We start from the raw sequence: 12256 nt of genomic DNA, 5'->3' as shown, positions 1-12256 counted from the left end.
GTTTATAACTGCAGTTTGCTTCCCTCTTCTCTTTCCACCCGAGGTTCACTGCAATGAACACTGCAATGCCTCTGCCCTTACCTTGATTCCAGCGGGCCTTGCTTTGCTATCGGCCTAATCTTTTTCCTGATAACAGGCAGTTTGCTAGTGTCGATCACTTTGGTTTCTCCGTTGCTGTAAGTAAATTCCAGCGTCCCGTTCCATTCTCCCTGTGCCTTGCATACAATGGTGTTGGTGGGATTGTGTTTCACTTCGGCTGTAACCCTAATTCAAGAGGGAAGAAAAAAAGACCACGGAAATAACTGGTACCATTTATTATCAGCATATTGAAAGCACTACCGCAGGTAAGGCTACAAGCAGCTTTCTACATCTACAAAGTAATTTTTCAAGCAAAAGTAGCGACGCTGCCTTCAAAAAGGAAGACTCAACCCAAGAAAGCTCTGCTAACACAGCAACAGCCTTTGGACAACCTTCTCCCAGAGTACAGCTGACCCAACGTAAAACTTTGACGCTCGGCTCTAACCCAGAACTGTTCACCTCATCAGCCTGAAAAACTGCTCCCAACACTCACGTGACACTTGCAGTACACGTGTTATTTTCACACTTGAACACAAAGCTGTCAGACAACTAAGTCAAAGACTTCAGGTACCTTTATCTTCTTTAGCTCGGCGAGTTTACTTCTCAGCTGCTGAAAGGCAGCTATGATTAAACCTACCTAAGTGGTCCAAGAACTGGTCTGAGAGCGAGCAAAATAGATTGGTAGGGCTGGAAAACCAAAATGCAGGGAGTAGTTTTGTGTGAGTGTCTCTCTCTAAGAACATACAGAGATATGCTTTAGCAAGCCACGCCAAGTAATAATCTGCAACCTCAATTAAATTTTTAAATTATTAGACTCATACAGCACAACTTTGCCCAGTTTTCACTCAGCCTGATGGCATCAATTATTAATCGACACCTTTTAGAAAAGCCCTTGTCGAAACAGCCCGTGTCAGTATTGGCCTGAACACAATATTGAAATGGTTGACATGCATATGGAAGAATAATTAGGCCAAATGAAACAAAACAGAGGTATCTGTGGAAAACCACACCATCCCAACAGGCAACACAGCCTTGTCATGGACACTGCTACAGCCCGCAGCAGAACAAGAAAGGGGTCTGCGTACGTTAATGACCGGGCCATCAACTTGAGCATGGAAGCAAGAGAGGAAGCTGTCTTGCACAGTGCCTTTTCACACCCTTAATAAAAGAGCACCAAAGACACATAAATAATATTTTCATCATCTGTTTCAGCGCAGAAGTGGGGGTTCCCAGCAGGGAGCTACTGCTCTGGGCAGCGACACTTTTGCTTCTCTCCTCCTTACAGGAGCTCCACTGGAACACCAGTTCGTCTACAAGACTCACACAGAAGGAGCAGCAGCTGGTGTAGCAGAAATATTGCCTTGTCTACAGACGTTTTTCTGATCCTGCACTTACAGCAATTTTTACAAGCAACAAAGCCTGGAAGAATACATTCACTTTAGTTTAATGAGAGAAATATATCCAAGTCAGTTAAACGATATAAAATGTATAACTACAATAAACTGTGCTCTAAAGCTGTACGTCATCTCAGACACTAATAGGAAAAGAAATTTAGATAACTGACTATAAAATACTCCAGCAGAAGAACCTAACAGACGCCCAAGAGTCTTTCTATTGAAATCCCGTAGCAGGGAAACAAGAATAAGACAGTAATTTCCGTACCTGTGGACCTTCCCTCCGTAGAACGGCTTGGTGTGGAAGGTGACGGTGGCAGAATAGCCCGTTCTGGCACAATTGATGTTGACTTTCCCTCCAAGCTCCACCCATGGGATGGTAAGTATCGAGCGAGCATAGGCACTAGGCAGGGTGAAAACATACTCTTCTTCATGTTCCATCAAGTAAAGAACACCTACGTAGGAAGAAGGTTGAAAGTGAAATGATAAAAAGTTCACTGATAAGACCTGATGGTCACCAACCAATGACTGTCATCAAAATGTCCTTCCACAGAGAGCACAACGTGCAACTCGCCTTGAAGGAGGGTACTGTCTGCTAAGGAAAAAAAGTCTGCCCTCTGGAACAAATTTCTTCAAACAAGCATTTTCAAAAGCACACAATTTGAATGTGTACCCTGGGGTCCATCATGGTACCAAACAGCTTATCAGAAAATCAGACTGGATTACTTATTTCATATTACTGACAAGCAATAAACTGTTAAAGCTGGGGGAAAAAAAAAAAAATTCTTGCAAAAAGCCACACTGAATATTCAGATGCTCACTCAATGTCATGCCATAATCTCTCTCCAGAAAAAACACGGGCATGGCCAAAGGACTCTTCAGTTCTTCATTCAATCAGACACAACCAGGTCCTCTCCATCAATTTCTTACTGACGCGTTTGCTGGTGGGAGTGAAAGGCTCTCCCTAGGTCTGCTCGGGTGCAACTAGGACACACGCTTAAGGAAGCCTTCTAGAAATTCCCTACGAGTTTGCTCCTTCATTTCCAAATGCCTTGTTTTCCCACACAGCCTTTGCAAAAGTCTCACGTAACCAACGAGGGGCCACCAGCCCCACTGATCTATTACCACTGGGACCAATGTCTCTGCCATGCAGAGAAAATCACTGGCAATTCTGTTCTTTAAAGGTTCCTGCAACCTGAGCGTTGTGGGGTTGCAACTAAAACCAACAACATGCAGCAGCAGTAATTTTACAAGATTATTTGGAACTACAAAGAAAGCTGCATGTCTCATCAGATCTTAGCTTCCCCTGGTGTTAAGGATACACCTCTATCCCCACCACAGCTGTAGTTTGGTCTTCAGGATGACAAAGAACAGGATGTAAGACGGGGTAAAGAGGACCTTAAACCTTGCACACAGAATTAGATCATGACAAATATCTGTAGCATATTTTTGATTAGAGTTTTACACTCTTTTGTGTCCCATTTAATGACTGCCTAAAGGTAAAAAGAATTACAGCTTTGAAAATAATTTTTCACAACAGAGATTGAAAGTAACCCATCACAGGAAGCACTTAGAACCCAGAAATATTTGGAAAAAAAAAAAAAAGCAGGAAAATTATCTTCACATAGTAATAGTATCTGCTGAGAAACAAGATGAACTTGAGCCAATCGGCCTTCACCCTGGGGCAGACAGGGGAAGAACGCATTGTTGTGGTATTAATTTGTCTATCCGTTTAAGGGAACAATGACATTAATTTTGGAAAGTGATCTGACATGTAATGATGAAAAGGCACTAAAACAGGAACAAGGCACCAGTACTGCCAACATAAAAATATTCCCTTAACACTGTGTGAAAACACAAACCTAAAAAACATTCAAAATTTGAAAGCACAGAGCTCTAACAGAATAATCATCTTAAATATTGGCTCCAATTAATAGAACTAAACGCAGGCACAGGAAGCTCTGCAACTTGTCACTTCTGCCTTCTGAAAATGTTCCACAGGCAAACATCTTTTGCAAACCAGAATAGTTTTGTGCAGTCGTTCTCAGGACTTCTGCAACCTCAGCCTGCCACCAGTGACACTGCCAGCGCTCCTGCTCCGACGACTCGGAGACAAACGAGCTGGAGAGTGCACAAGCACGAACAATGCGATGTCTTCAATGGACCTTTAATCATTTTGCCTCGGCAAGTCACAACTTCCTGGTGTCACGTGCTGAACCCTGCCCGGCATGGAAGAGGCAGGACACAGCTGGAACACACACCCACACAGCTGGAACACACACCCACACACACGCTGTCTCAAGCTTCCTCAATGCCACAGCTGCAGGTAAAACCAAGCTCGTCACGCTGCAGGAAGGCTGAACTACCCCCAGGACACCCAGCCAGGATGAACTTCTTCTCAAAAAAGACAACTCCGCTTATCAAACTCATTAAACGGGTGCTAAAACAATATTAAATTAATAAAGAACAATCAAAAAGTCTTTTAACTGGATGATGATATTCAAAAAGGATCACAGAAAGCTAACGGGTGCTGATCAAACGCAGACAGGAAACCCGACGGTCTGCAGTGGGGCACGTTCCACATAGAGAACTGCAACAGGTTTTAGACTCAGGTCTGACAGGTTTCCTTTCTCCTCCTCTTCCCCTTTATTCTTCACCTTCTTCATTAACAGTCACGAGCAACAGACACGCAGCAGCAACCCACGAGGGTTGGCCCACGAGGCCACGTTTCCTCCATCTTAATGGCTGAAGCACAGACACAATCCTTACACAGTCCAAAAGCACAGTGCACCCGGAAGCATCGGCTTCCAACGCGACAGTTTTGGGGGTTTTGTTGTTGTGAGGGTTTTGTGTTCGGTTGGCTTTTTTTTTTTTAAAGACAGAAGGTCTAACAGCAGTAGGTGTGGTGCTCGCCACTGGGGGAGAACCTCCTCCTACTCCCCCAGGCCCAGCCGTCCTCCGCTGACCGTCACAGCGTGTCCCCACCGTCAGAGGAAACTGCCGTGACAAACACCATTTCCTTCTGGGTTAGTATGGGTTTGCTTTTTGTCTCTCTGACGGGATCGATAGCTTTCTTCCTCCACACCCGAGCGGGAGGGAGGCAGAGCTCTAACGAACGCTGCCAAGCACACCGAAAAGTGAACAGCAAATAACAGCCGTGACCTTCAATGCAAATATTTAACCACCACAGCAGGTTAGAAATTAAAAACTGAACCCAGCTCTCTTGGCAGTATTTTTAGCACCTGGTAGCACATTTTTTTAATTCCTTAAACACCTGAATAAACACATTTTTAATGAAATGGCTATCTCACTTGAAATGGGACTCCAGCTCAATAATTAGAATCTAAAAAAGAATAAAGGGATGATTTGAAATATCCACAACTTGATACTACTTTTGGTATTAACGTGACTGCTAGCTTTGCATTCTGGCGTTTGCAGAGTCCACGTGCAAAACCTCATTCAACCAACGCACCCTGAAGACTGTGGCTGCACCACCACGTCTGAACGGAGACCCGCGCGCTCGGACGGAAGAGGAAGCCAAAATGACGCCGAGAGTCACGGCTGGTAACTGCCACCACAATTGGAATTCGTGCCTTACACCCTGCCGAGTTTAAATCTTGAGAAATTAAAGGCAGAAAAACTAAAAACTAACGGTTATTTTGAAAAGCGCTGCGTACTTTTAACATCTGCTTATAAGTATCACCGCATTGTGACTGATGTTTAAGAATATCTGCTGGAAAATACACAGGCTATTTTTCTTCTTTCTTGTAAGCGACTATTCATTTTTAGTTTAAAAATGGCTGTAAGTAAATATACATGAAAAGTTGCAGAAGATTCTCCCATTTTCAGTAACATTTCCTCCTCTCACATCAAATAATTATTTCAGAAACTACAAATTCCTTTTAAAAAAAAAATCTTAAGTATTTATAGCCGGCTATTATGCATGGAAGAATGCACCAGATAAATACTCTGGGAGGAACAGTGGATTTAGTAATCTAGTCTATTATAAAAAAATCCCACAGAGAAGGGTGAATTTTTTTATAAGCAAGTGTGGAATTCTGAAATTCCCCCTTGCAATGTCCTCAACACCACTTACTCCAGCTTTTGGGTAAGGCAACATATTTACAGCCATGCTCCTTTCCACGACTCCTCAGCCTGCATTAAAGGAAGTGATGTTCAGGGCATATAATTTTCCCTGTTTGACTATTACACGTCCCTCACCAATGCTGCAGCTTTGTGAATCGATTTTCCTGTAACACATATTGACGAAATACCCAGAGAAGGCTCTGGATCAATAAGCTGCAGAAGAGGCATGTGAAATTTAATGCTTCCCACCGATTTTATGGAGATCAATCTGAACAACAAATGGTACGTGGGACACAAACGGCCTAGGGCAGTTTCCTAATTTAACAGGCTCCTCACTCTGCATTATTTGTAACACGGCACAAACAGGAGTAAGTTACATCTGGGATGGACCCCACACGGGTGTGGGGCATCACCAGCTGTACAGAATCGCACAGGAAAACATGAGATGCCAGAAACGGGTTCTTATCGTCTCGTAAATGTTCCAGCGAGCTGCGCTGCACTGCTTGTTTTCCAAAGACTGGAGCCATTTGCTAAATTAAGTAATGAGTGCCATGCCATACGGAAACTGTTCTGAAACCACTGGGCTAAAAAATATTAATACAAAAATTAGTACTAGGGAAATATTTAGGTTGCTCTAGTTGCATGGAGCAGTCAATCTTTGGGACTGGTAAATTAAAAAGTCACTAATGTCTCAGGAATAGAAATTATAGACCTGTACAACCATAAATAACATACACATACATATATTTGAACAGGAGACCAAAAAAAAAAAAAAAAAAAGAGAAAAAACATTCATTGCTTTCATTTAGATTTATCCTGGAAAGCACATTGAATCTTTTCCGTACCTACCAAATATTTTCACGGTTGACTTCAATTTAAAAAAAAATAATAATAATTTTGGAAGCCTACACCTCACTAGTTTTTAAAACATTTAAAATAGCAGGAGTGAAAACACAAGACAGAACTACCCACTTGATAGTACAGAGCAATCCACTTAAACATACTTTATACTCTCTGCAAAATTAACCCATGAATCAAAGGTGACACTTTCAGTTGGATTTTGCCACTTTAGAACAATACCCAAGAGCAGAAAAGGAAAACGCAGAGCCCGCACTGAAGTGTGCTCACCACAGCCTCTTCACTAAAGCATCCTTATCCTACAACCAGTATCTGTTTGAAGATTCTTTGGACCACGTAAAACACATTAAATATTTACATTGACTCTCCCATCCCTTGCTAATTTAAATCTTAATGTGATCCTATTCATTACACCCTCTTCTCCTCCCTCACTCTCTCATTAGTACATAATTAACATTAACCAGAATTAGGGACTGCGCATGCAACATGAATTCTTTTATGCAAAATACCCTCTCTTCTATTGAGGCTAGCTTTCTCATGAGGAAACTCAATGCAGAATACTCTGAAGAATGGGGGGTTTGTTACATAGTGAAGAAAAAAATTGAGACATTTCATTAGCAAGCCAGATTTAGACCCCTCATAACCACAGACGAAGGGCTAGCATATAAAACAGCTTCTCACACGGGTTTCCAGCAGTGCTTTCCTACTCGTTCTGTATCTCTGCAACTGATACTTACTTTGAATCAACAAACAAAAATCACAGATAGAAAAAAAATAATCTTAAGTCACTTTGAGGTGCAACGTACACTAAAAATTGTACAATAAAGATATTGAGCTGTACCCTTTGCGTGACAGGACCATACTGTCCTTAAATCCCCTAATTCTTTAAATTCTTATAGAAGCCTTTGTATTTCCATGACATCCTATTTCAGCGTATCCTCTGCTGCTTCTAACAACAAAGCATAAAAAGCAACATGCTCTATACATCTGAGGACAATGTGACAAGTTAGAAAAATACACTTCAAAAACACCACAGAAACATTACCGGCATATTCCTTACACAATAACAAGTCCGAAAATCCAGTGCTCCTTTATTTCTGTGAATAGCCAACCGCAGTAGTAAAAGCTTCATTGAATTGTTTGAAGGGCACGCACAGAACTATTCACTAGAGAGCAAAGTTTCAAAACACATCACAGTCCAGCGGCTACTTTTTTCTGGTTCAGCACTCTTTTCCCAAGTACTCGCACTGACCTCAATCTAACGCAGAATTTATACGTAGGCAGCCCATGAGAAAGAAACATCTGCAGCAGATCCTAATTTTTGCACAGCTTGACACATCTACACACCAACTTAATTAGGAAGATTTCCCTGGGACTAAAATAAATTTAAAAAAATTTTGAAGAAAGTGTAGTTTTGAGTGAATAAACCACACTTTTAAACCCACACTGTTGGGTTTAGGCTGGCTGTCTTCAGATGACTGAAAAGCTTCGGTGGTACAACTTCTTGCTGCCTATTGCCAGCCCTCAAACATGCAACAGAAACGCTTGGGCTGCACTGGAGTTTCTCCACCACATCCCAGAAATGCTCTCACTGCAAAGCCACATGCTTCTGCACTGCTTACCTGAACAAAAAAAAGATGAATGGTAACTATGAACTGGTAAATCCAAATGTCCTCCCCATCATAAAGACAGCAGCAAACCTTGCAATAAAAGAGTTCACCACTGCAGATGCTCCCCAAAGGCCGCCTCCACTCATGGGATATCTCCAGGATCATGAAAAAAGGGGATAGAGGAGAACTTATTCTCACAAACACACATTAAACAATCCTCGGGGCAGGGAAGTGGTTAATTCCTGGACCCTTTCTCTCTCAAAACTGGGACACATCAGGACTTTGAAGTCTTAAATAATCCCCACAGTAGACACCCCCAATCCCAGGGAACTCTGTGTGCCAGCAGCAAGAAAATTTCCCTACTCCTACATAATCATAAGTGACTTTGTGTTTAATTTTATTTCCATTAAATAGCTCCCTTCACTGAGAAAAAGAGTACTAGGAACGAATATGTACCGGAAAAATGCAGCAAGTCAAACCAGTGACTCAGGCTGGCAGCGCTACAGTCAGTAGACAGACAGAAAGACCAATTTCCCTTCTGACACTCCCTTCCCAACTTCCTTAACGCCGTATTAAAAGCAAAATACCTAATTCCTAATACGGAAACAGCTGTGATATTTTAGACTTTAACTATCACAACAATACCAAATACAGTAGTAAGGAAGTTCCGTGGCTCTTCTATGAAAAAGGGAATATAGTGCCATCAGGAAAGAAGCTACTTTAACCCTTTCTACTGTTTGAGCTTGTTCTTCAGTTCTAGCCAGTAGAAATATCTGCATGTTTCCACCATAATTGTTTTGTTGTTATTACTAAGCAAAACCAAATCACTACATTTCCCACTCTACTTTTTATTACTCCCTTTAATATCATAGTATTTAACATAATGATGACAAAAGGAAGCATTTACTGTAAGTTGTCCTGGTACTTCTGAGATTACAGTCAAAAAACTAGTTAAGAAAAAACACTATAAGCCATACATGGGAAATTACCCTCAAATGGCAAAAGGGACTGATTAAATTGCTTAGAAACATTAAATCAATACATTAGCAGTCAGTAACGACACTGGAACAGGTGCATTTATCGGTTCAGATCATCCATTAAGAATGTGTTATGATTCTCCATATTTCTGAATTTGTGTTGAGCAATAACTGCTCACAAAGCAGACCACGTATATATGATATAGCAAATCCCAATCTATAACTCAACTACACGACTGTCTATAAAGCTTGAGATGATAACACTAACTTTGTAAACACTGCAGAAACCATGATTCTTTGCAGAAACTATGAAAAAAGAATGACAGGCTTAAGTAAAAACATGTTCTTTCCCATAGCTTTGTTCCAGTTGTGAAACTGTTCCATACCGAATCGTATATTACTTTAAAAGTGAGCAAGACAAACAAAAATGTTCTTACAGAATATGCTGTCAGTAGCCATTTGCTACAGCAACTTAATTATAGCTGAACTACAGTCATATGTTAACAGACTCACATATAAAAGCACATATTTATAAATGGAATGTGTGTGTCACATTACGCCTGGACAGAAAAAAGTTCTAAGAACCCTACAGTTTTAATTCCAAACTTCACAAAAGCTAACAGCCACAAGGTTCAAATGAAAGGTCAGAGGGAGAGCAAGTAGGAAAATATCTGGATTCGTGCTGTGTTGACACCCACAACATTAGCTCAAAAAAAAAACCAAAATAAAAGCAGATTTCTTACCTTCACCTACCATAGAGACACCTATTGACATGCCCATAAACTTGCTTTTGGTCCATACGTGAGCGTTGACGCACATTTTCTTCTCTTTGCACTCACAGTAGAAGCAAGATACCGGTGGATGATGGGACACTTGTTCAGCTACAAACCTCAGCTTGTAGCACGTGGACTGGTCCTGGCCAAGCTCCTTGGTTGGGTCCTTAGAAACCGTGGAGGCACCATTAGTTCTGAATGCTTTCACTTTATCTTTAGGCACATCCCACGAGCAATGAAACGTTTCACCAATTATAGGGTTATAGGGCTTCTTGGCAACCGCTCCCTTTCGGCCTTCGTGAAAAGCTGTTAGATAATACTCCACAAAGCAGATAATTCTTTCCTCGGGAGTGGCTCCAGCTGCAATTGACAAAAACAGGTCTGGATGGGCCATGAAATTTGCATACATCTCCAGCAGGGATCTTTTCTCCAAAATAAATGTTGGAAGCACTACCTGTATGCAAAGCAGACAAAGGCAGATATGATTTCCCCATGATCATACTACCACAGGGGAAGGGGGGAAGAACAGTTAAGACAGCTGCAATTCTGGCCCTGCCAAGTTTCGGGACAGGGTATTTTCCTCCCCTGCCACAGCGATTTCATTTTCTTTGCAGTGTAAATAATGAGCGAAGGAAAAAGCAGCGGCCTTGAGAGCCATGCAGGCTGCTTCCGATTTCATTATGATTCTCAACAGCAGCTCACACAACAGGGATGGGCTGTTCCGCTCACATGGAAATCTGCCTTTTCCTCTCCTCTAACAAACCCAACCATTGTTCTGCTTGTTTACAGGGCATAAAAAACATACTTCAATGTAAACTAATTTACATCAAACATCAACAAACCCTCCGAACACCATAACCCTCCAAGAAGGGAGTGGCACACCTTCCCAAACCACTAAAAGATGAATATTTTATATAAACATACACATCACCAACCTGTAAGTGGTGGGGAGTGTTAGGGGTCCATCTACCCATTCTGTCAAACATCTGGGCTCCCAGTTTCACACCTGGGCCCTTGACCACCCACTGCATAGGTATTAGGTCCCTTCCAGCCTCTAACAAACCAAGCCAACTAGATCCAGCCAAACCCAAATCTCAGGTGTGTTTCCAAGGATAAAACCATGCCACGGACCTTTCCCAAGAGGTTATAAGCAAGAAAACACTCCCTGTTTGCCTCCCTCTGCCCTACGCTGTCATCATATGTCTCACGTCCCCTCCCACCTCCCAAGTCAAATCCTTTGCCACCCCTACACTACCCTGTCACCCCCAGGCACACGGCGTGTCCCCTCAGTTTCAGATCATACCATATGATGGGCCCCTGTATGCCTTTACCTTATTTCAGACAAAGTTGAAATAAACAAAAACTGCACAAACTGTTACATCAATGTCCTGGGACTAGAGAGGCACGAGGGGGGCCAGAAAAAATCCGGGACTGAGCACCAGGCAGCCTGCACTGGAGGGAGCCAGCCCCAAGCAATTTGGATGCAGTCTCGAGTGGCTCATCTAGCAACACAGATGTTGCTAAAGTCACCCTCTTAGGAATAACATTTTGTTAGAAGTTTTCAGTGAAACATCCCAGAGTGCACTGCAAGACAGACGAGGGCTACAGGACCTGAAATGATTTCTTTCTCTCCTTTTCTTCTCCCCCACCTTGTGCAGGACCATCCCAGGGGAGCTCAGAGGTCGCTCCTGCACAACCAACAAGGCACACACAAATTTGTCTAGAATCAAAGTGGCTCAATGATGCCAGGTGCAGATCAACAGCTGTCCTCTATTAAAGCAGTTGTTCTGCTTTCCTCTCTAATTCTTCATTGCATTTATTTTTTCCCTTTCCCAAAAGCAAAGGTTATTTACAGCAGGCAGGGAGCCACCCTTCAATCATAAACACATTTGCTTTCCCCCCTGCCGCCCCAGCTTGCTGTTCTAAGTGGGACGAAAGCACAGCTCAGTCCTTCTGGATCCCACGGGTAATGAAATAGAAACTGTCAAACTTTTTTTAATCATTTAGTTCTTTTCAAAGAAAACTTGTAAACATGAAAAAAAAAAAATATTCCAGTCACATCAGCTCAAACGCAGTCTTAACGGCTACACAGTAAGTCAACATACCACAACTGCAAAAAAAGATAACCGCTCCATTTGGTAAACATACATGCTCATTCGCTCTCTCCTTCTGTATATTGTTTACACGCATATAGTCTTTATAGACTAATAATTTTTACAAGTTTAGATATAAATCAAGCAAAGTTCTGTCTGTAATATTCCTCTGATCTACTCTGGAAGCCTTGAGGACTCTACATGGTCTCTGTTACCAACCTAATGAGGCCCCAAAAGATGCAGGACCTTAATTTTACACTACGCGTGGCAAACTACAGAGTGCTAGAGGCAGCCTACAGTCCCCATGGTGGTGTGACAGCGAGGGTCTGAGAAGACTTGTTTTTAGAAGTGAAATCCAAAACTTTGGAAGGCAAAGTGGAAAGGCAG

At 42.2% G+C, this 12256-nt stretch overlaps 1 protein-coding gene across 2 annotated transcripts in view; it reads right to left on the bottom strand.

Annotated features, from left to right (window-relative positions):
• Positions 1–12256, bottom strand: part of OSBPL10 (oxysterol binding protein like 10) — a 117883-nt gene that overhangs the window by 5641 nt on the left and 99986 nt on the right. For both annotated transcript variants that reach the window (XM_054193432.1, XM_054193431.1), the window contains exons 8-10: positions 9747–10230; positions 1741–1927; positions 82–264 (exon numbers count right to left, since the gene is read on the bottom strand). In XM_054193432.1, coding sequence (XP_054049407.1) covers positions 82–264; positions 1741–1927; positions 9747–10230 — 854 coding nt within the window. The remainder of the gene's footprint in view (positions 1–81; positions 265–1740; positions 1928–9746; positions 10231–12256) is intronic.

This window comes from Rissa tridactyla, chromosome 2 (genome assembly GCF_028500815.1).
Source record: "Rissa tridactyla isolate bRisTri1 chromosome 2, bRisTri1.patW.cur.20221130, whole genome shotgun sequence".
In the NCBI taxonomy this organism is placed as follows: domain Eukaryota; kingdom Metazoa; phylum Chordata; class Aves; order Charadriiformes; family Laridae; genus Rissa; species Rissa tridactyla.
This window is presented reverse-complemented; position numbering and strand designations above follow the sequence as displayed.